At 45.2% G+C, this 20,258-nt stretch overlaps 1 protein-coding gene across 1 annotated transcript; it reads right to left on the bottom strand.

Annotated features, from left to right (window-relative positions):
* Positions 1–3,628: 3,628 nt before the first annotated feature.
* Positions 3,629–19,327, bottom strand: LOC308121120 (pyridoxal kinase-like). The gene is made up of 11 exons (XM_080482202.1): positions 18,989–19,327; positions 14,339–14,393; positions 8,313–8,417; positions 7,794–7,877; positions 7,610–7,644; positions 7,291–7,376; positions 6,163–6,208; positions 5,958–6,069; positions 5,478–5,614; positions 5,278–5,344; positions 3,629–4,712 (listed from the first exon to the last, which is right to left on the bottom strand). Exons 1-11 carry the CDS (start codon positions 19,067–19,069, stop codon positions 4,597–4,599), a joined length of 924 nt encoding a protein of 307 aa, XP_080338328.1. The 5' UTR covers positions 19,070–19,327; the 3' UTR covers positions 3,629–4,596.
* Between the last annotated feature and the right edge of the window lie 931 nt (positions 19,328–20,258).

Below are 20,258 nucleotides of genomic sequence, written 5' to 3'. Positions count from 1 at the left end.
TATAAATGTGAATTTGTACACTACAATCTTTTATTGTAACATGTTAGAAAATACTCGTAACGCTCCAAAAACATAGCACTAAAAACAGTTACCAAACAATGATTCTTACATTTCCTTGTTTTTCTTTTCAGTTTTGTTTTTGTCAAAAAGAAGAAAAAGATGGTTGAGATGAATCTGTCCTTCAGGAGGAGAGGAGAGTGCGAACGGGTCACGCAGACGTTCGTGACGACCACTTTGTAACCGAACAACAGACTGATTTTTTTTTGGGGGGTGGGGGATTAATGAGGAGGGGGAGGAAAGCAATGTCACACAAATCCATCTGAACTACTAAAAGATGTCAGACAATCTGACGGTCGACGCTCTGGGTCGTCCTCAAACATCCACGAAGCTACGTCAGCGTGATATTGGAATATTTGAACAACTCCGTTTACACCACAACGTTTCTCAAGTGAAAACACTAAACTGTTGTTGCGTTTCGGGGTCCGTTTCCAAGAGCCACTGAAATCACGACTTATGGAAAATGGCTCAGAAGGTAGGATTATATATATATATATATATTTTTTTTTTAAACACTCCGTCTCCTTGGAAACGGGGGAAACTCTACTCCTGGTCCTGGTCACCACGGCCGTAGTAACTAGTATTTCTGCACATGCTCAGTAGATGGACAATAACAGCAATGTTTCCTCCAGAGTGTCATGACTCTCACTCCATCTTCTCCTGGGACTCTAGAATGTCAGTGTTCTCCCATTGTTAATGCTTATACGTATTGTTCTCTGCTGCATGTGTGTGTGATTTCATTACAAAAACAAGCAACGGCACCAACTAGTGGCCCGACATGACAACTTCATAGTTTTCAGTGTTTATGCCGTTTCCATGGAAACATACGGTTTTCAGAATGTTGTCGTGCAGCGAGACATCTGCAGCATGAATTTGATGTTTTCAGCAGTTTTACAACTCGCCAAGATCCAAAGACAAATACAAAAAGCTGCACATGCTGGGGGCGGGGCTTCTGATTTGAAACCGAAATTTCTATTGGCTGCAGAGTTAGGACACGCCCTCAAGTGCGGGATGAGTCACAAGACGTGTGAATGTGTTTCATGTCTTTATAGAGGAGTCGTACTCGGGGAAACAGAAAAACAAGCAGAGGAAGTGTTTCTGGAAGCGGGTCGTTAACCAGAAGCATCGGGACATCGAGCCGCGTGGCGACAGGGAGCGGCGGGTGAACGAGGACGGTGGTGAGGGTGGAGGAGGAGCGGGGAACAGAGGAGGATGGAGGTGGAATCTAGCAGGAAAAGACAGTGACACCATCTCTCTCTCTCTCACACACACACACACACACACACACACACACACACACACACACACACACACACACACACACACACACACACACACACACACACACACACACACACACACACACACACACACACACACACACACACACACACACACAAACACACACAAAATGGGGTTTAAAACTCGCGACAAAGACGCAAAGACTGGCACTGCAGGTCGGAGGGCAGATTAGTGTGGATGGGACGACCGGAGGAAGAGGAGGAGGAAGAGGAGAAGTGACAGAAACAAGTCAGTCCACTTTGTTCAGCACCAAGCAAAGACAGACTTCAGAACCTGAAAGAATGATTGCCCTTGAAAACTCTTCTTCTTCCTCCTCCTATCTCTTTTTTTTAACGTCTTAATCACAATGAAGAATTTGAACTTTACACAACAACGATTTCAAGCGAGTGTGAGTTTACGCGATAACTGAGCTCGGAGACACTGAAAACAACTTTTTGAAAAACACTCAGACTCCGCGTAGGAAACTCTGCTCTTGGTCCTGAGCACCGCGCCCTTAGAAACTAGTAGTTCTGCACATGCTCAGTAGATGGACAATAAGAAAACATTGTTCTTATTGTTCAGATTCTCCTGGGACTTGGTGGTTTTATTTTGACAGTCACCGTAATAACAATCCAACTTCAGCATATTGTTCTCTGTTGCATATGTGTGTGTGTGAGTATGTGTGTGTGTGTGTGGGGGTGTGTGTGTGTGTGGTTTCATTACAATAACAACCAACAGCACCAACTAGTGGCCCAACATGAGAATGATGTTTTCACTTGAAACGTTACGTAAACGAGTTCCGATTTCAATCATTTTGGAGTTTGATTGAAGTTTGTCAGCGTTCTCACGCAGAGGAAACGACAGTGCGACCGTCCAAACGTCCAGCTTAATGGGCGAGGAAACGCTGGAAGATGAGCCCTACCGTTTGTTTCTTACATTTTACCGATGAACATAAGTGAAGACGTTTCCTCCCCTCTCCCTCAGCGAGCGGTGGTATGAAGTGTTTGGGTTCCTAAGGCAGTATCACAGTACAGTCCATAGAGAAACAACAGCGGTACAGAGTTACACTGACTGTCCAGAACCTTACGTCCAGCCCAGGAGGACACCGGACCCCCTTGTGTCTTCCACCCGTCTCGCGGCGTCACTGAACCCGGGAAGCCACGAGGTGACAGAAACACACCGGATAGAGAACTGATCGTTTCCTGTGGCGCCCTGGTAGCACGGCGGGCTAAGGCACATGCCAACTTCCTGTTTTGTCGCCGGCTCAGATCCACTGTCACGTCGCCCCTTTCCCGTCACACTCCACCGAGGACACCGGGAGCTTTGTAACACCGGAGTACACCGGACTAATGAAAAGAAGTCCTCTTATAACAGTCAAAACGTCATTATTATTATTTATTAGAATTATTGGCTATTTTCAAACCCTTACTTTTTTTTTTTTTTTTTTAAACCATAATTTCTGGACTATAAGCCGCTACTTTTCTCACACGCTTTGAAGCAATGACTAGGCGAATTTATGGATTTTTATTGGTTAACGAGCTTCATGCTGCCGATACACGGGTGATGCGTTCAGGTGCATCACGTAACTCCGATCTTTCTTTCTTTTTTTCTCTTTTGAAATTTGGTGGGTGCGGCTTATATTCAGAAGAGCTCAATAGTCCGGAAATTACGGTATTTTATGTAGGATTTATGAAATGACATAATATAATGGCAAAAGTTACAAATTTGAAGTAATTTCTGTCCCAGTGTCCACCGTGGAGCGTGACATTAACACTGACAGAGCTGCTACTCGAAGCCGAAAGCGCCCCTCCCACCCCCAACCCACCCCCAACGAGGGCTCCAGTGTTTCCAGTGGCTGTAAGGTTCTGGGTGGGTCGGAGCGGCGCCGGTGAACCGCCCGGCATGATGCGGGCTGGCTGTGGCGCTGCGGTGGACGAGTTCTGATCTGTCTAAATCGGCGATTTTCAAAGTGTGGAGCAATTGGGGGGGGGGGGGGGGGGGGGGGGCATCCTGATAAACAAAAGTTAAAAGAATCTCGACAGGAAAAAAGGTCAAATGCTTCCCTTCGTGTCAGCGGTTCAGGTACGCCGTGGAAACTTTGATATTTGATAAAATGTTTTTCACGATATGTCTGAAGTGAAAATAAACCGATTCTACTTTAACTACTTTAACAAGTTAAACTCCTCCCACACTTTGAAATCCGTCGTTAGAAACTAGAATGAATCCGTCCGGGGGGGGCGACTCAGACGACTCAGGCTGCCCGTTTGTTTTTGTCTTCTTTTTTTTTTTTGGATTTCCTCTGGGAGTTGTGTCCAGATGAGAGCAGGCTGATCAACACACGATGACAATCAGACGGTTACGAACAAGAGACGATGACGGGGAGGCGCCGGAGCCCGCGGAGCGCCGCAGCCGGCCCGGACGGCTCTGCTTGGAGTGAGATCGTAGTGCGAGTGGTCGATCGATCGTACAGTAGCATCAACACAACGAACCAACACACACGTCAGAGAGAAGATATCGTACAGAGGATCAATACACTTATAGTACAACATCTATACATCAACTATACATTGTGCGTTTTTTTTTTCCTTTGTTATATTTTCAAGATGGGTCTCTGGGAAGTGTGGGGGGTGGGGGGGCTTAAGGCCTATTCATACTCCAGAAGGATAAAGAAACTTCTGTTTTTCTTCTCCCACAGCCTCTTTTACCAACTCATACACTCCCCTCCCCTCCATCGGGTTTCTTTTTTATGCAACACACGGCAACTGAGCTTGGTGGGTGTGTCCCTCAATCGCAAGGAGGGGGCGTGGTCTGTGCTAAAGGGGCGTGGCCTCCGAGTTCGATTTTTTTTTTTTCTGCCGCTGGCTGAAGCCAGGTAGTGAACTTTGTTCTTCCTCCTTTTGGACTATGAAGAGGCCTTTAGATTTGGTCACCATCACATCAAGGTTGGGGTTTAGTTTCAGGGACACGAGGGACTAAAGGGGGAGTTTACACTGTTGGCAGGTTGGCGGGTGAGGAGGACGAGGCAAGTGTCTCATGGTGAGAGTGTCTCATGGTGGGAATGTCTCATGACGGGAGTGTCTCATGATGGGGAGTGTCTCATGATGGGGAGTGTCTCATGGTGGGAGTGTCGCATGGTGGGAGTGTCGCTTGGTGGGAGTGTCGCATGGTGGGAGTGTCTCATGGTGGGAGTGTCTCATGGTGGGAGTGTCTCATGGTGAGGAGCGTCTAATGGTGAGGAGTGTCTCATGGTGAGGAGTGTTAGGAAATGACCGTGGCCTCCGTGACGATGGCGGGGTCCTCGATGTCCGCTTTACTTTGAACCATCCGCAGCTCCAGCTGAGGCGGACTGGGCCTCCGACCCGGACCTGCCAGCTCTGAGAGACCAGGAAACATGTCAGAGTGTGTGTGTGTGTGTGTGTGTGTGTGTGTGTATTTGTAAACCACAGCTTTGAGGCCACGTCCACACGAGCCAAAACGATCTTTTTTTCCCCCCCGACGTTCTCAAAAACAATTCCGTCCACACGTCAGTATGAACGCGGCTCAACACGATGCCTAAGGGTATGTAGTACATATGCCAGGCCTTCAGGGGCGCTGTGACTCCCCAAATACAACAAAAATACAGAAGAAAACACACAGAACTTAGAAATATAGAAGTAGACTCCAGCTGATAGACTTGTACATAATGCTGAGTTCTATAGGTCTATGCTCCTGCCCCTCGTCCTGACAGTATGCAGCGCCACCATGCAGATGTGAGTCTTGCCCGTCGACACCTCACAGCCGATCGATACGGCGTTTTAGAATTTCCCCACTCTGGGACTCGTGTTAAAATACTAAAACTTTGACTCCTGGAAAGGCGCCTCGTGTGGATTATCGGTCAAAAACGGTGCGTTCACGTGAAGCGGTGTTCTCGTGTGGACAGGCCCCAAGTCGTCTTCTTACCATGAGCATAAGATATGGTCCTCTGGATGACGTGGTGCATCACTGAGAAAGTCTTCTCACAGGCCGTCTGAGAGCAAAACAAAGGAAGAAGTGACTCTGTTCTCCGCCATCTTCCTGATGACGCTGTCTTTATGTACCCTGTGTGTGTGTGTGTGTGTGTGTGTGTGTGTGTGTGTGTGTGTGTGTGTGTGTGTGTGTACCTTTAAGTCGTTAGGGTAGTGATGCGTCCACGCTAGCAGCATAGCAGCAAACAAATCTCCGGTTCCCACGAAGACGGCGTCCACTTTGGGGACTTCTATTCGAACTCTCTGCGTCGTCCTGCTGCCGTCCGGACGAACTGAAGAAGACAAACGGCCCAAACGCTTGTTCAACTCTTCACGTCGAACTACACTTTCCTTCAGCACGCGAGCAGAAGAATCTGATCTGACATGTTTACACACACGTCATCAAAACTCTCAGTGAATGATCTGATCACACGCCACGCCGCAACGTGAAATTCATCCGCTCTTCATTCAGAAGTGACTTAGTTTCACACTCGCCACATCACTTCTTTGCAATGTTTTTGTTTAATTTGTCGTCGTTTTGTTTGACGCATGTGCAGACGTAGATGGGAAATCTGAAGCGTTTCCACTTGATGCATCGGATCACGATCAGATGCTGAGTCAGCAGGTTCCACCCACCGTGACGCTGGCTGCCCAGCGACACCAGGAAACGGTCGCCCAGTCTGGAGGGAAGGTCTGAGGACGTGATCACCACCGTGTCCGGACCCATCGCGTGGAGAAGATCCATGACCTGAAACACACAAGAGGCGGATCAAAAGCCGAACAGGAAGTTTAAAGAGACGAAGAGGAGGAGGAAGAGGAAGAGGAGGATGGACTCTTTTACCTCTACAGCGTCTTTCTCTGTGCTGATGTTCTTCCCGGTCAAGAGCCTGAAACACAAACGACCATTATGAGGTTTTAATCTTCTTTGACTCATCAGAACATTCGTGTTGCGGCGTCTTGTCTGACAAACAGAAGTTTCCCTCTTCCTCTGTGGTGCTATGCAGACGACACGCAGCTGTTAGACCCACTGGAGGACAACCGATCACATCAGACTGTTGTTTCTTGTTGTTGTTTATCTTCAGCTGTAACGATTCTCATGAGCCTCTTGGCGCCCGAATACCTGCGGCGGTCCGGTGCGCCTCTCCAGCCCTTGATGACCTCATGATCCGGCTCCTCATCATTTCTGACAACTTTGTACTTCATTCCTTTTAGTGACACTAGAATCTCCTTTAAAAACAAACTTTTATCCTCCTGGTGGATATTTACATTCCCGACATGTCGGTCTATTTTATTCGATGTACTGATGGTATCTTTTTAAGTATAAAGAACTTTGTAAATTTACAGATTCATCTGAAAAAGCTGTGAATGTGACCGTGACAGTGCAGATGTACTGACCCACCAGCAGGTGGAGACAAAACTACTCCTATAGCTTTTGCATTGGGGATGTTTTTTCAAACTCCCCCTGACGGCACCAATGCCTGTGTTCAAAACTCTGAAGAAAGTTGATCAAAAATCAATGTTTTCTTTGAAATCTTTACCACTTTCTTTGTTGCTTTGGCCGGATTGGAGCCTCTTGCGTGTCAGTTTTGGCCCACAGGCCTTATGTTTGACACACCGAGTATAAATGGCTTCTTCAGTCAACTCCAGGAATTTCAAGGAAAATCTTTTATATGTGAAACATTTTCATTTAAATGTAAATCAACAATAAAGCACAAAACATTTCGTCCTCGACTGTTCCTACCATCAAAACAGAAAAACAAACGTTACATCCTGACGTGTAAAAACAAGTTAATCCAGGTTTAAATTGAAGTGAAAGGAGGTAATGACAGAAGCTCCGCTGCTTCTCACTCAGTATGTTTTACACCATCTTATTCATAAAATACAGATTACAGTTCACGTCTCGGTGATGAACACAGAAACAAAAAACAAGATAAGATCAATACCAAGGGAATTAAAAGTGAAGACTCACTCAGCCTCAAACTGGTTCGGAGTAATAATGTCAGCAACAGGAACCACCTTGTTCTTATAGACCGGGTAGAGATTCTGAGGAACGTACTGCAGACACACACACACACACACACACACACACACACACACACACACACACACACACACACACACACACACACACACACACACACACACACACACACACACACACACACACACACACACACACACACACACACACACACACACACACACACACACAGTTAAAAAATCTGGAACAACAACAATAACAAGCGGCCGAGCAGCACACGAAGACGATCGACTGCCGGAGGTCGCACCATTGATCCATGATCGCCAAGGACGGGGTCACACACTGAAAAGACACACACACACAAACACAGTCAGAGTGAGACACAGGAGAGTGTGTGTGTCAGGAGGGACACACACCCCAACACACACACACACACACACACACACACACACACACACCTTCTCCAAACCACTGCTGGCTGTGTTTCTTACCGTAAACCAGGTTGGGGTTCGCTCTCTTCAGCTCCTGAACGATGTCCACCACCATCTCCAGGAAGGACGTGTCTCTGGTGTACCCTGATGACACACACACACACACACACACACACACACACACACACACACACACACACACACACACACACACACACACACACACACACACACACACACACACACACACACACACACACACACACACACACACACACACACACACACACACACACACACACACACACGATCGGTGGAGTAATATATTTATGTTTTACATATCTTCTGATGAATGAAAATGCTGATTAAATAGATGTACGTTAAAAAAACAACCTAAAGTTTGGACTAAACCAACAAACACAGAATCTAAATAGAAACTTGTGAACATCTGAGGCTGAAAGCTGCTTTTTATTTTTAATTCACTGCAGTTTTTCTCTGTTTTCTGACCTGCGCTGCATTTCTCTGTCGACTTTGTCGACGTTTAATTTAATTATACAAGGAAAGAGGTGTCACATCTACCTGTTAAAACATAGTCGTAGTGGTGAACGTTGTTCAGTTTGATTCCCTCATAAAGGACGTGGAGCTCGTCTGCCGTCAACACCTGGCCTTTCCAGTGGGAATAACCTGCAGAGACAGGACACGCTTCATTCTCATCATGTTCAAAAGGCTCTCTGGGATGGAAGTCAACGCGTTGCTTGTCCTACGAGGAGATGAAGGAGATGCAGCTGAATGGACCGTCGGTAATCTGATTAAAATCCAGTCATGTAAACACTTGTTTCTGATTGACCATCTCTAACTGAAATTAGCATTAGATCAGAGTGGGTGGTGTAACGATGCTCACGATCTAGTCACGGGTCCGTGTGAATGAACATCTGTTCCCAGCTGTCAGTGAACGCACCACGTGACGCGTCACTCAGTGTTTTGAGAAACGAGGCGGTGGCAAAGCGCAGCTGGTCAATTACATACACATGACTGTATTTTCTGGATTATGAGTCAATGACAGTAATAATTTAGTTTTTTCTACAGTTTTTAGTTTTTTCTACACTACAATAACACTACCACAACCGGACAATATCACTCCACTCCAACTGGGCAAGAAGTGGTGCTATAACTATAATAATCTATAAGAACGTATTTACTATGTAAAATACATCCACCCCCATATTCTGTACATGTCCACACTTATAGGCACCGTGTGCATATTCTTCTATTATATTGTATTTTCATCTGCTTTTTTTTAGTTCCTGTGTGCTTCTTTCTCTGTACTATCCTGCTGTACCACTGCAGATTTCTCCACATGCGAGATAAATAAAGGGATATCTTATCTTATCTTATCTTATCTTACAGTAGCAGCTTTCTGTTGTCATACATTGACATCTAGTGGTCACAGATGGTATGTACCATATATTTCTAATTATGAGTCGCTTGAGGAGTCAAACAACCAAACACAATGTGACTTATGGTCAAGGAAATACTGTAAAAGACGTTAAAATGGTTTGAAGGCTCAACAGAAGTTCTTAACAATGATTTGTTTAAGTACCTCCACGAGAAGCTAACTGAGTGAGGTGTTGTAAATGTTCCAGATGATGGTGTAGTAAATGAAAGAGAGGAGCTATTGAGATCAGTGTGGAGCGCACACTGCCTCCGTCAGTATGAATGAATCCTTCCTGGACATCAGCAGAACTTTTTAGTACGACCGTGGTCACATGCCCAGGAGCAACGTTTCGACAGGGACGAAGTTGGAGTGTGTTGGATTGTAAACGGACGCACAAAACATAACAAAAGTTTTTCGTTTTCACATCAAAACGTGGCCGAAACGAGGCCCGACGCTTCTAATAGCAGTCGAGTGGGGGTGACCTGACCTAAAGCTGGACAAAAGCTCAGCGAAAGATGGATGACTTCACATAAACGCTGGGAAACCCACAGGTCCACTTCCACAATCACACAAGTTTACTGTATTTATAGAAGCACTGAGAGAGACGTATGTGGCCAGCAAAGCGGAATGCGGAAGGCTTGACGGTCGAAGACCTCGAACACACACGTTCACACCGTCACCGGCCGCTTTCTGTGTGTGGGAATCTCTGGATGTGCTGTGAATGCCAGAGCAGGCGTGCGTCGCTGCACGTCCGTCTGCGTACGACATATTTGCTGCAGGCCGTCGATGTCGCAGCTTCAGGTGAGTCACAGCCAGGTCACGTGGTTTTTTTTTTTGGGGGGGGGGGGGGGGGGGGGGGGGGGGGTAGTGGTTGCTTAGCAACAAGCCTGGAAAAAGCCAAAGGGGCTAAGAAAAAGAAACGAGCAGTCGGAGCGCTGCGAGTGTGAGAGACAGAGAGAGAGAGGGGGAGAGAGACAGAGAGAGAGAGAGAGAGAGAGAGAGAGAGAGAGAGAGGGGGGGGGGGGGGGGGGGGGAATGAAGGCAGGCCTACAGATAGGAGCCACTTCTGTCGTCATCACACGTTGCTGTCGCAGTTCAAAGCGCCTGCTGGTGTTTACTGCTGCGTCGTGTCTCTGCCTCTTTCCTCCGTCAGCGATTTGTTTCCGTTCACCTTCTCTCGCTCGCCCTCTCAGATGCAAATGTCTTCTTCAATATGTCCTCAAATTACACCCTCTCCTCCGGCAAGTGTTGGATTCCCAATACCACCTGATCTGATTAATCGGGCCATCAAGTCTCCGACATTCTCTTGGTAAAGTCACTCTCATCAATTGACGCCACAGTCTTGTTTTGTTTTTTCTCAAGATAAAGAAAGGAGACCTTTCTTTATCTTGACATCTTCCTCAGCTGCATCACCGTCTACTTTGCAGGTGGGCTGATACCAGCCGCCAATCGGTGCCCTTTGAGTACTTTAGTCTTCAAGGTTACTTCAAAAGCCGAATGAGATGAAGTTCAGGGAGCCATGTTTAGGAAAAAAAAACAAACAGACATTTTGCTGATGGTTGCAAAAGGCTCTGGCTAAATGCTAAAGATGATCCAATCTTTTCCTCAAACGTCTCCAACACCATGTGGTGAAGCTCTGCACCAACCAATCAATGCACATCCTTCACTTCACACCGCCCAGGGGCGGGGCAACACATTCACACATCGCCCAAGGAGGGGCGGGGCAAAAAAGTTCTGGTTTTGGTTCCGCCCACAACACTTGGCACAACTCTGTAACCATGGAAACCACGCAGCAGGAAGATAAGTTGTTGCCGTCTCGCACCCGAAGATTATTTCACAGCATCAAGGCCAATTTTGTGTAAATAAAATTACTTATTCGGTCCAGAAAATAAACACTACCAACACGTTTCATGTGGTCGGTCGATCTTTTTACGCCACTCTGGCGTTACGGCGGTGAAATACCTCACAACCTCGACGCAGGACTTCCAGGGTGAATTGACAGTAGAGGCTACGCACTGCACTGCACTCCCAAAGTTACCAAGTTATCTAACTTACCCGAGCCCATAACAACTAACAAGCCTGACACGACAGCTGTGTTCTCGCTGTATTCAGATAACTCTTTCCGACTCCCACACACACCTCAAAATAAATCCACAAGGGCCTCCATCCGCAAAAATACACAGAAACTAAAACAACCTCCTGTGTTTTCTGTGTGACAGACTTTTAAAGTAAAACAGACTGTAAATTACATTCTGACAAAATGTCAAGAGGAGAAGAAAGATAGTTCGTACAGCACCTGCAACTTAATCACCAGAGACATTTGAACCAGCAGTTAGCTGGTGTTTTCCGAATAACAGCTTTTCCTCTTAACTGGTGCCCCACTTCCTTTAGCGTTGGTCGTTGGGAATAGCAACAGCAGACGTTAAAATAAAGATTCAAAAAAGATACGACAAGTTGAAACTTAATTGCAAATGTGGTTAAACGCCGTTCGGCAAAACAGCCAATAGATTTTTTTAAACATCTGCTGCTTACAGCAGCAACAAGGGATGCTAAAGGGAGATGGTCACCAGTTAACAGGGAAACCGGTTCATCCGAAACACCAGATGGTGATCATTAGTTTAACTGCTCAGCAGGTAAGTCCGAGCCGTGCTACATGCTACATGCTAAAGAGTGTTGGAGCTACAACACTTTGAGATGGAATGTAAACCCATTGAAACACCATCACACGGAGTGTAAACCCAAATAGTTTATTCAATTAATTTCAACTTTATTCGTATAGCGCCAAATACAACACAGCCAATTCAAGACACTTTTACAGAATAAAATAAAATAAAATAAGAATTCCACGTGAGGAAGCATATGCAATGTCCAAATACTGGTTAAAGCAGGTGAAAGCATGTCTGTGGGTAAAGAGGTTACCCGGGGTGAGTTTATCAAACGTTGCTGGTTGAGGTGATAACAAGCAACAAGCTGAAACACTAATAGAAAGCATCCGTCTCTGCATCTGTCCCTGCCACTGGACTCGCCCACACACAACACTTATCCTGCACAGCAGCTCCAATCATGTTTACACTGAGTCTGCAACATCCAAACAGGTCAGTCTCTCCATGGGTTATGTTCCAGCGTGATCACCGGCCATTAGAAAATAAAGAGCGAACGGCTAACCCGGGTGGCTCCAAGCCTGCTTACAAGTGTTGAAATCAAACCATCATCAATCAGAAGGCACTGACCTTCTCAGGCCGTCGAGGTAATTAGAGGAGGGAAGTTATGGGAACTTGGATCCCCCGATTAGACCGATCGAGAGGTAACCGCTACACGAGTGTGCGAAAGGTCATCCAATTTGTATGGAGACACGAACAACAACGAATCACCTCGGCACATAACATAGTAGAGTAGCTTTCCCGCAGGGATGATCTTGTTCAGTGTTAAATTTAGAAGAGCGTAAAGAGTCAAAGGCGAGTTAAAAAGTGGCGAGAAGAACAATATTAAAATATATAAACAATTCCAATACCAAGTCCATCTGTTTTTAGATCCATTCTCATGTTAATTTCTGAATTGATCTTCCATATCAATATTTCCAGAAGTGTTTGTTCGCCATGGCGGAGAGAGGAGTCAAACTCTGATCTAATTCTGGTCGCTGTCTGGATAAACTGGATTCACGGACCGATAGGTTGGGATTCTATTCGATCAAATGTGATTCCCATTCAGATATATTTCTACATGCGACTGCTTCGTCATTGACTGACGTTACTAAGCGCCGGAGGAAGTTGTGCTCTCCTTTTCCCTCATTCTCCTTCTTCCTTTTCTCGTCATGCTGTTTAGATTTTGTCAGCTGGTATTGAACAACCACTTGTAACTGGCTCTACACGCTCTAACCAGCGTTGCCAGATATGGCGGGGTATCCCCCGATCGGGGAACCAAATTCTCTTACCTTTTCACTTTGTTTATTTTGTGTGTTGGTGGCGTGTTCTTTATTACACATATAATAGCTTTAGGGTTTGAACATGATTTGTTTACAGGCTGAGATTTGGGCTGGTTTTTATGCTGTTTGGACTGGAAACAGTGAGTCAGATCTGGCAACCCTGGATAGATTAGCCAGTAGGACATCGGTCGAGAAAACACTTGATGCTCTTTTACAGCAGGAAGGAAGTGAATAGATTCTGAACAAGTAAACGTTGGCTCTCCCTTGCTTGTCCACAAAAGAAATATCATCATCATGTCATAATTGATGTTTTATTCATGTTCAACCTGAATACACAGTGCAAATTTCTAACTTCCTTTCTGTTTTATTATGTAGTCTTGATATTTTCTGCCAAAAGAAATGACTTGGCGGGAAGATTTATTTCACCTCATTATTTTTGTATTGTTGCTACCGTGCTAATTCTTCCCTCGAAGCTTTGCTCTGATCTGTTGTTGTGAATTTCAGCCTCCTTAAATGTTCTTAAACGGAGCCAAAGAAAAGCAACCAGCCTCCTTTTAAGGGTCATAACATACCGACGTTAATATTGCTTCTTCCTCTGGTCGGTCGCAGCCGTTTAGACTATTGGATTTCACTTTCAAATACAAAACATGTAGCGACCTAATCCCTAAGAGGCTCATAAAATAAGCAGATAGGATAGTTTAGGAGCCATATAAGTTTGATCCAAGGCTTTGTCGGAATCCAAGGATTTCCCAGTCTCTCTTGAATCCACCACGAAGCAACAAGCCTCAGCTGTAAGAAGATGTTTGTTTTCACAGCACGCAGCTGCTTCATTCTTCAAGTTGGCCTTGAATGATTAGAACGGGCTGAAGGCACAGAGCAGATTATTCATCCAAGGCTCTGGCAATTAGACCGGAGTGATGAGAAAATGTGACACAGAGGGATGATGCAGACCTCCGCCCCAGGCCAAAACAATCCAATAACGCCACTGTTATTCCTTTTGAAGGGTTTGACATATTAGATCTGAACTGAGCTGCAACAGTTTACAGAATTCAAGTCACTTCCATAATTCAAACACAAACACTTTGGGGTTTTTAGTTCTGGACACTCGTCCAGCTTCACCGGTTCCTTTGTTTTTCTACTCTTGATGAATTTATGTGTCTTTTGCATCAGCATTCCATAAAACAAAAAACACAGAAACAAGAAACCCTTCAGCCAAACTGAAACCCCACAAACTGTCGTCTGTCTCACCTGTGTGGTTGGAGAACTGGACTGAGTTGATTGAATCCACCTCGAAGCCTAAAACCTGGAGAGAGAGAGGGAGAAAAAAAAAAAACAACATAAAACTTCAAGAGGAAATCTGACAAAGTGCATGTTAGGACTGTGATCGAGGATGATAACCAACAGTCTACAGCCGCACCTGACATCTTATGAGCTTCACAGGTGAAAACAGCACACACACACACACGCACGCACGCACGCACGCACGCACGCACGCACACACGCACACACGCACACACGCACACACGCACACACGCACACACACACACACACACACACACACACACACACACAGTCGTGTGGCTCATCCGCGTGTGCAGTCAATTGTTATGTGAATGACTTGATTTAATTGGGCGGGACCCGACTGTGTGAACGACTTCTTTGTTCTTTTCGACCGACTGTGACTTTGAGATCGAAGAATCTGCTTTCAGATACGAGCCTACACACTCAACACGCCAGATATTAACTCTGACCTTGAAAATGTTTTTCAATGCTGCCGCGAGCGCTGCAGGCGCCACCAGCCCGGGGCGTCCAGGAAAGACACTTCAGATGATAAGAGGATAAGACGAGTGTTTCCGTGCCGTGCGATTGTTTCACTTGTCAACTCAACATTTCATTTCTTCAGGTCACATTTTTGATTTTCGGAGGTCAGAGGTTAAGATTAACTTGTGACACTTCAAAAGCAGCAAGTAGAGCCTCACCTGAGTGAGTCTATTGTTTCTTTCTTCCATTAAGACTCAAAACAACATGTGGGCTCCTTTAGCACTGAAGAAAACATTCCTATCATACTGCTGTTCTAACGGCGCATGGCCAACGCAGCACAAAGGACAAGAGCGCCAACTTTACTGACAAAGTCTAGGTTTTGGTTCACCTGCCTCCTCCCAGCAGACGCTGTTCCACATCTCGGGGGTTAATACAAGATGTGGCTTTAAAACAGTGTCTTTCCTAAGACCGATGTACAGCTCAGGTTAACCCACATTGGTCCAAACACACAACACACATTTTACACAGCTCAAAAAAAGGTTCCCCAGACAAAAATCTCTTTAACTTTGCTCAATACAGAGAACGGGACATTAATGCACCAATAATAATGCTACTTTGCTGAACTTTTCTGATGTTTCCTGGATACATAAAGCCTTTCAACCTGGATCTGGTTTGTCTCCACCCCTGATATGATCACAGAGTCACTGTTCATCACACGCAGACCTCATATTAATTAATATTAAACCCCAAGTATCAGAGCGCCACATTTCAGATCTATTTTCTGGAGAGAGAGAGAGAAAAACTGAAAAAAAACTCTTAAACTGGGACTGATGTGACATTGTGGGGTAACTTGTTGTGAATCTCCATTTTCTTCCTTTTGGCTGGTGTTGAATGTGAAACTGTTGAACGTGAAACAGGATCTATGTGTCCCGGCTCTATAGCCGCAGCACTGTCTCCGTCTCCAGTGACGTCTCCAGGAATCCTGCCTGGACCAATGGGAGCGCTGCCTGCTCACAGGCCACAGCTTCATCCTGACAGCAGAGAGAGAGGAAAGCCCAGCACGCTCACTGACATCATCCTCCTCCTCCTCCTCCGCCTCATCATCATCGTCGTCGTTGTCGTATCATCCCTTATCACTAACACCCGCTGATTCATGGCTGGTACTCTGAGTGGTGAGAGTAACTCCCTGCTGGCCTGTGGGTTTTCTCTTTAACTCTAAATTTAACACACTGCCAGTTTTTTGTTGGGTTTTTTGGGGGGCCTGTGTCAACGAGCAGCTCATCACACACTGACCAGACGACTCCTGGAACAGCCTGTCCCCCTCTTACCGCTTTACATGAACATTACTCCTCTCATTTAAAACGTTAGAGCGAAGCATCCCGAGGGGTTCAAACCAAAACACAATCAATAATAGAACTACTAATTAGAAAATGAAGGCAATCAAAAGATATTCTGCCTGACTGATCTAATGTTCTCAAGAGGACACTAACAAATCCCAACATACATACACACTTCAATTCAACCATGAATATAGTTGTGAGTCGGTTTATAAGAGGCTTTACGTGATGAGTACAAGGACCAAAATGATGGAAGACAAAGTAAATGTGGTACAGATGTTAGTCTGCAGGTCTGCCAGAAAAATTCAGATTTTTATTGAACTGCTATTGTGACGGCTGAAAATGGATAGTAAAGGGTAAATGTTGCAGTACCATCAGTGGCCATGGGGGCAGTGTTGCGAAAATAAATTTGCAGGATAGATCAAAAGGCATCGTGTTCTCTTCTGCATGTGTGTGGTTACATTACATAAACAACCAACAGCACCAACTAGTGGCCTGGCATGAAAACTACATAGTTTTCAGTGCTTATGTTGTTTCCATGGGAACGGGCATCTTTTTTTAACCCTTTCCATGTAACCGCAAAACTGTTTTGAAATGAAAAGGCAAAAACAAATCGTTTTCAGTTGTGGTGTAAATGAAGCCACAGACTGTTGGGAGAGCTTCTCTCTTCCTCCACTCTACTGGACTTCTGTCCATTTCTATCTATTGCCTTTAATTTTCTGTTTGTCCTTTAGTTTTCCTATTTTTGTCCATTTCTCCTTTCATTTTTCTATTTTTGTCCTTGTCTTTTCAATGTTTTTCCTTTCATTTTATATTTTTGTCCTTTCATTGTCTATATTTGTCCCTTTGTTTCCTATTTTTGTCCTTTCATTTTTTTATCTTTGTCTTTTTTTTTTTCTCGATTTTTGTCCTTTTGTTTTCTGCTTTTGTCCTTTTGTTTTTTCTCTGATCCAACCTGGTGCAAACAGACATCTTTGACTTGTGAATGTCGGTTTGATATGGTTTTTTTTTCTTTCCACTTGTTTGTGTTCTTTCCATATTTTTCAGGATGTAAAGCTGCAAACTGAAAACAGCTATGAGGTAATTATCACTATATAAATAATACCTAATTGAATTAATAATTGCGGCTGCAAGCTTTAAAAAAAATAATATCAATGTGCATTTTTGTTTGTCATTAAGTGTTGTTGTGCGGCTCCAGCAGCTCCTTTTCCCCCTGCAGATCGATAATCTGTATAAACACACACTCTTTCAATGATGCTGACCAAAGTTGAAGCGGGCCACCGTGGTCACGGTGGAGGTTTGTTATCGACCACTGTCGGGGTAAACGCGCTACACTGGGAACAACGCTTGAACCTGAGCTGGTACAAACGGGCCTTAACAGGCGGAGAAGTTGAACATTAGTGTCTGCGCTGAACCTCGGTGACACGCTTGAAAGCCCAGCAGCCATTAGGAAAACCACAGAATAGATCCTGGAGGGCTGCGCAGGCTAAAAATAAACTTCTCACAATAATAAGTGACTGCGTTCTGAGATGATGGGACATCCACTGTGGGCCGAGAACAGCCTCGCCGTCTCCAACCGACTCACACTGAACTAGAAGCAGCACAATTACCAGCAAGGTAATTACAGATGCAAATCAATCATTTGCCATCGTCCTATTGTCAACATTAGAGATCGTAAAGGCAACTCATGGCCGGGAGGAGCTAATAACCCTTGTGTCTTTTTCACTTAACATCAAATCTACGGCTCCTTAAGACTTCATGTAAAGCTTTAGGAACTCTGCCTTCAGGTGGAGGCTTTTATTGCTTCTGTTAAAGTAATGAGTCGACTCAACGTCGTTACAGGACACGAGTTGAGCTGAGCTCAACAGTGTGCAGACAGCTTTGTCAGAATCTCGCAAAATACATGATGTTTCTGGTTCGATTGTGGTTGATAGTCACCTCATCAACCCTTTAAAACCAACGGTCTTTGTCGTCTTCACCTCGGAAATAACATCTTATATTCTCAGAATCCGTGGAGGAAGTTGGTGAAAGAATTTCGATTTTTGGAAATTCATTCGGTTGATGATGGAGTTAGTTCGTAGCATTTAAAAATGGCTTCGATAGTTTTTTATTTTTAATTTTATGTGTTGCGTCACTATATTCTTACAGGATTATGGCATTGTGGTAAAATTTCCCCAAAAATGATGTTTTCACTTGAAACAGAGGTCTCATTTCCTTTGACATGCGCGAATCTAAATTTGACAGGACGAGCACAGCCGAAGACTTGGACCCCTGGTTCGACTCCCGGGATGTGGACCAGGATCTGATCAGTTTGACCAGGACCTTGAATCAATCCTGGATCATTCAGTGGAATCCTGGATTTGTCCTCATGAAGGATGACAGCTCTCCACTCTCCAGATAAATAAACAAACAAACAGCTCCAGCTGCAGGATCTGCACATCTGGTTCAGACCTGGTTCAGATGTGGATCAGATCTTATTCAGATCTGGTTCGGACCTCGTTCGGATGTGGATCAGATCTGATTCAGATGTGGTGGCTGTTTGACAGAAAAGCCTCAGAAACATCGAATATGAGCGAAAATCTCAACAGTCGGATTAAAATCATCTCATCCAGCTGCGGGTGAAGCGGATGACCGATTCCTCTAACTTTTTGCGATTAAAATGTGCAGGTGACATTCAAATGTGTGCAGTTTAGAGGTTTATAGAGGCTAAAAGGGGTTAAAAAATATATATTTCTGTCATGCAGGCTCCGCTCGTCGGAGTCGTGTCGTCCGATAATGGATGCATGCGAGTTGAACGTACCTGTAACGGGAACGAGGCGCTCTTGTTGCCCACATATCCCCGGACGACGTGGCTCTGTATGGACAGGACGCGGCACTCCATGGCGGCTCCTGGTCAGCCGAGGAGACGAGCAGATGATCCGTGACTCAGCGAGCGCGGCGTCCGCACATAACACCGCGGAGAGGCGCTGGATTCGGGTTGAGATGCTCCGCCGCCGCTCCAGCCGCTACAGCCGCCGGTGAAGAGGAGGAGCGACGCACCGCTAGCTGCTAACCGCGAGCCGCTAGCTGCTAACCGCTAACCAGCTGTGTGTCACACGCAGCGGTGAGTGCGTGCGTGAGCGCGCGCGCGTGTTTGTGTGACGTCAGAGGGAGTGCGTGTGCGGACGGCGGAGGCTGAAGAAACACTCTGATTGGTCAGTTTAAAGATAAAGTCTATACAGATTATTTACAAATTCTATACAGATTATGTACAGATAGAATAGAATAGAATAGAATAGAATAGATTAGAATAGATACAAATTCAATCCAGATTATATTCATTTATATACCAATTATGTACAGGTTTTACAAAAATTATATACATATTATATGCAAATTATGTACAAATTCCATACAGATTATATACAAACGCTCACATTCATCAAGTTGTTGAACATGAACTGTGGAGAAAACACACACACACACACACACACACACACACACACACACACACACACACACACACACACACACACACACACACACACACACACACACACACACACACAGAGGCATTCTGCACAGCAGGCAGTCTGAGTGACCACCTCTTTAGGATGACGTCCTCTTAAAGATGACGTCACAGCTATGTGTGAACAAATGAATGATGAATGGATGAATGAATATGAAGCTCGTGTTCTCTGTTTTTCTCCTCAAGTCACTCATTCATCCTCTTTCTGTGATTTACACTCATATTCTCATGTTTGTCTTTTTAGATTGCATTGCGGAGGTGTACTCATTTTTCTGCTCTGTGTGTGTGTGTGTGTGTGTGTGTGTGTGTGTGTGTGTGTGTGTGTGTGTGTGTGTGTGTGTGTGTGTGTGTGTGTGTGTGTGTGTGAGACTCACAGCAGCTCGATGACAGAGTCGTGACTGAGGGGGGAATTGACTTGGCAGAGCTCGCTTGTGTCAGCCTGCGGAGGCACAGAAAGTGTGTGTGTGTGTGTGTGTGTGTGTGTGTGTGTGTGTGTGTGTGTGTGTGTGTGTGTGTGTGTGTGTGTGTGTGTGTGTGTGTGTGTGTGTGTGTACGTGTGTGT

Source organism: Lipophrys pholis (genome assembly GCF_963383615.2).
Source record: "Lipophrys pholis genome assembly, chromosome: 15".
Lineage (NCBI taxonomy): Eukaryota > Metazoa > Chordata > Actinopteri > Blenniiformes > Blenniidae > Lipophrys > Lipophrys pholis.
The sequence above is the reverse complement of the archived record's forward strand: the minus strand, read 5'-3'. Positions and strand labels throughout refer to the sequence as shown.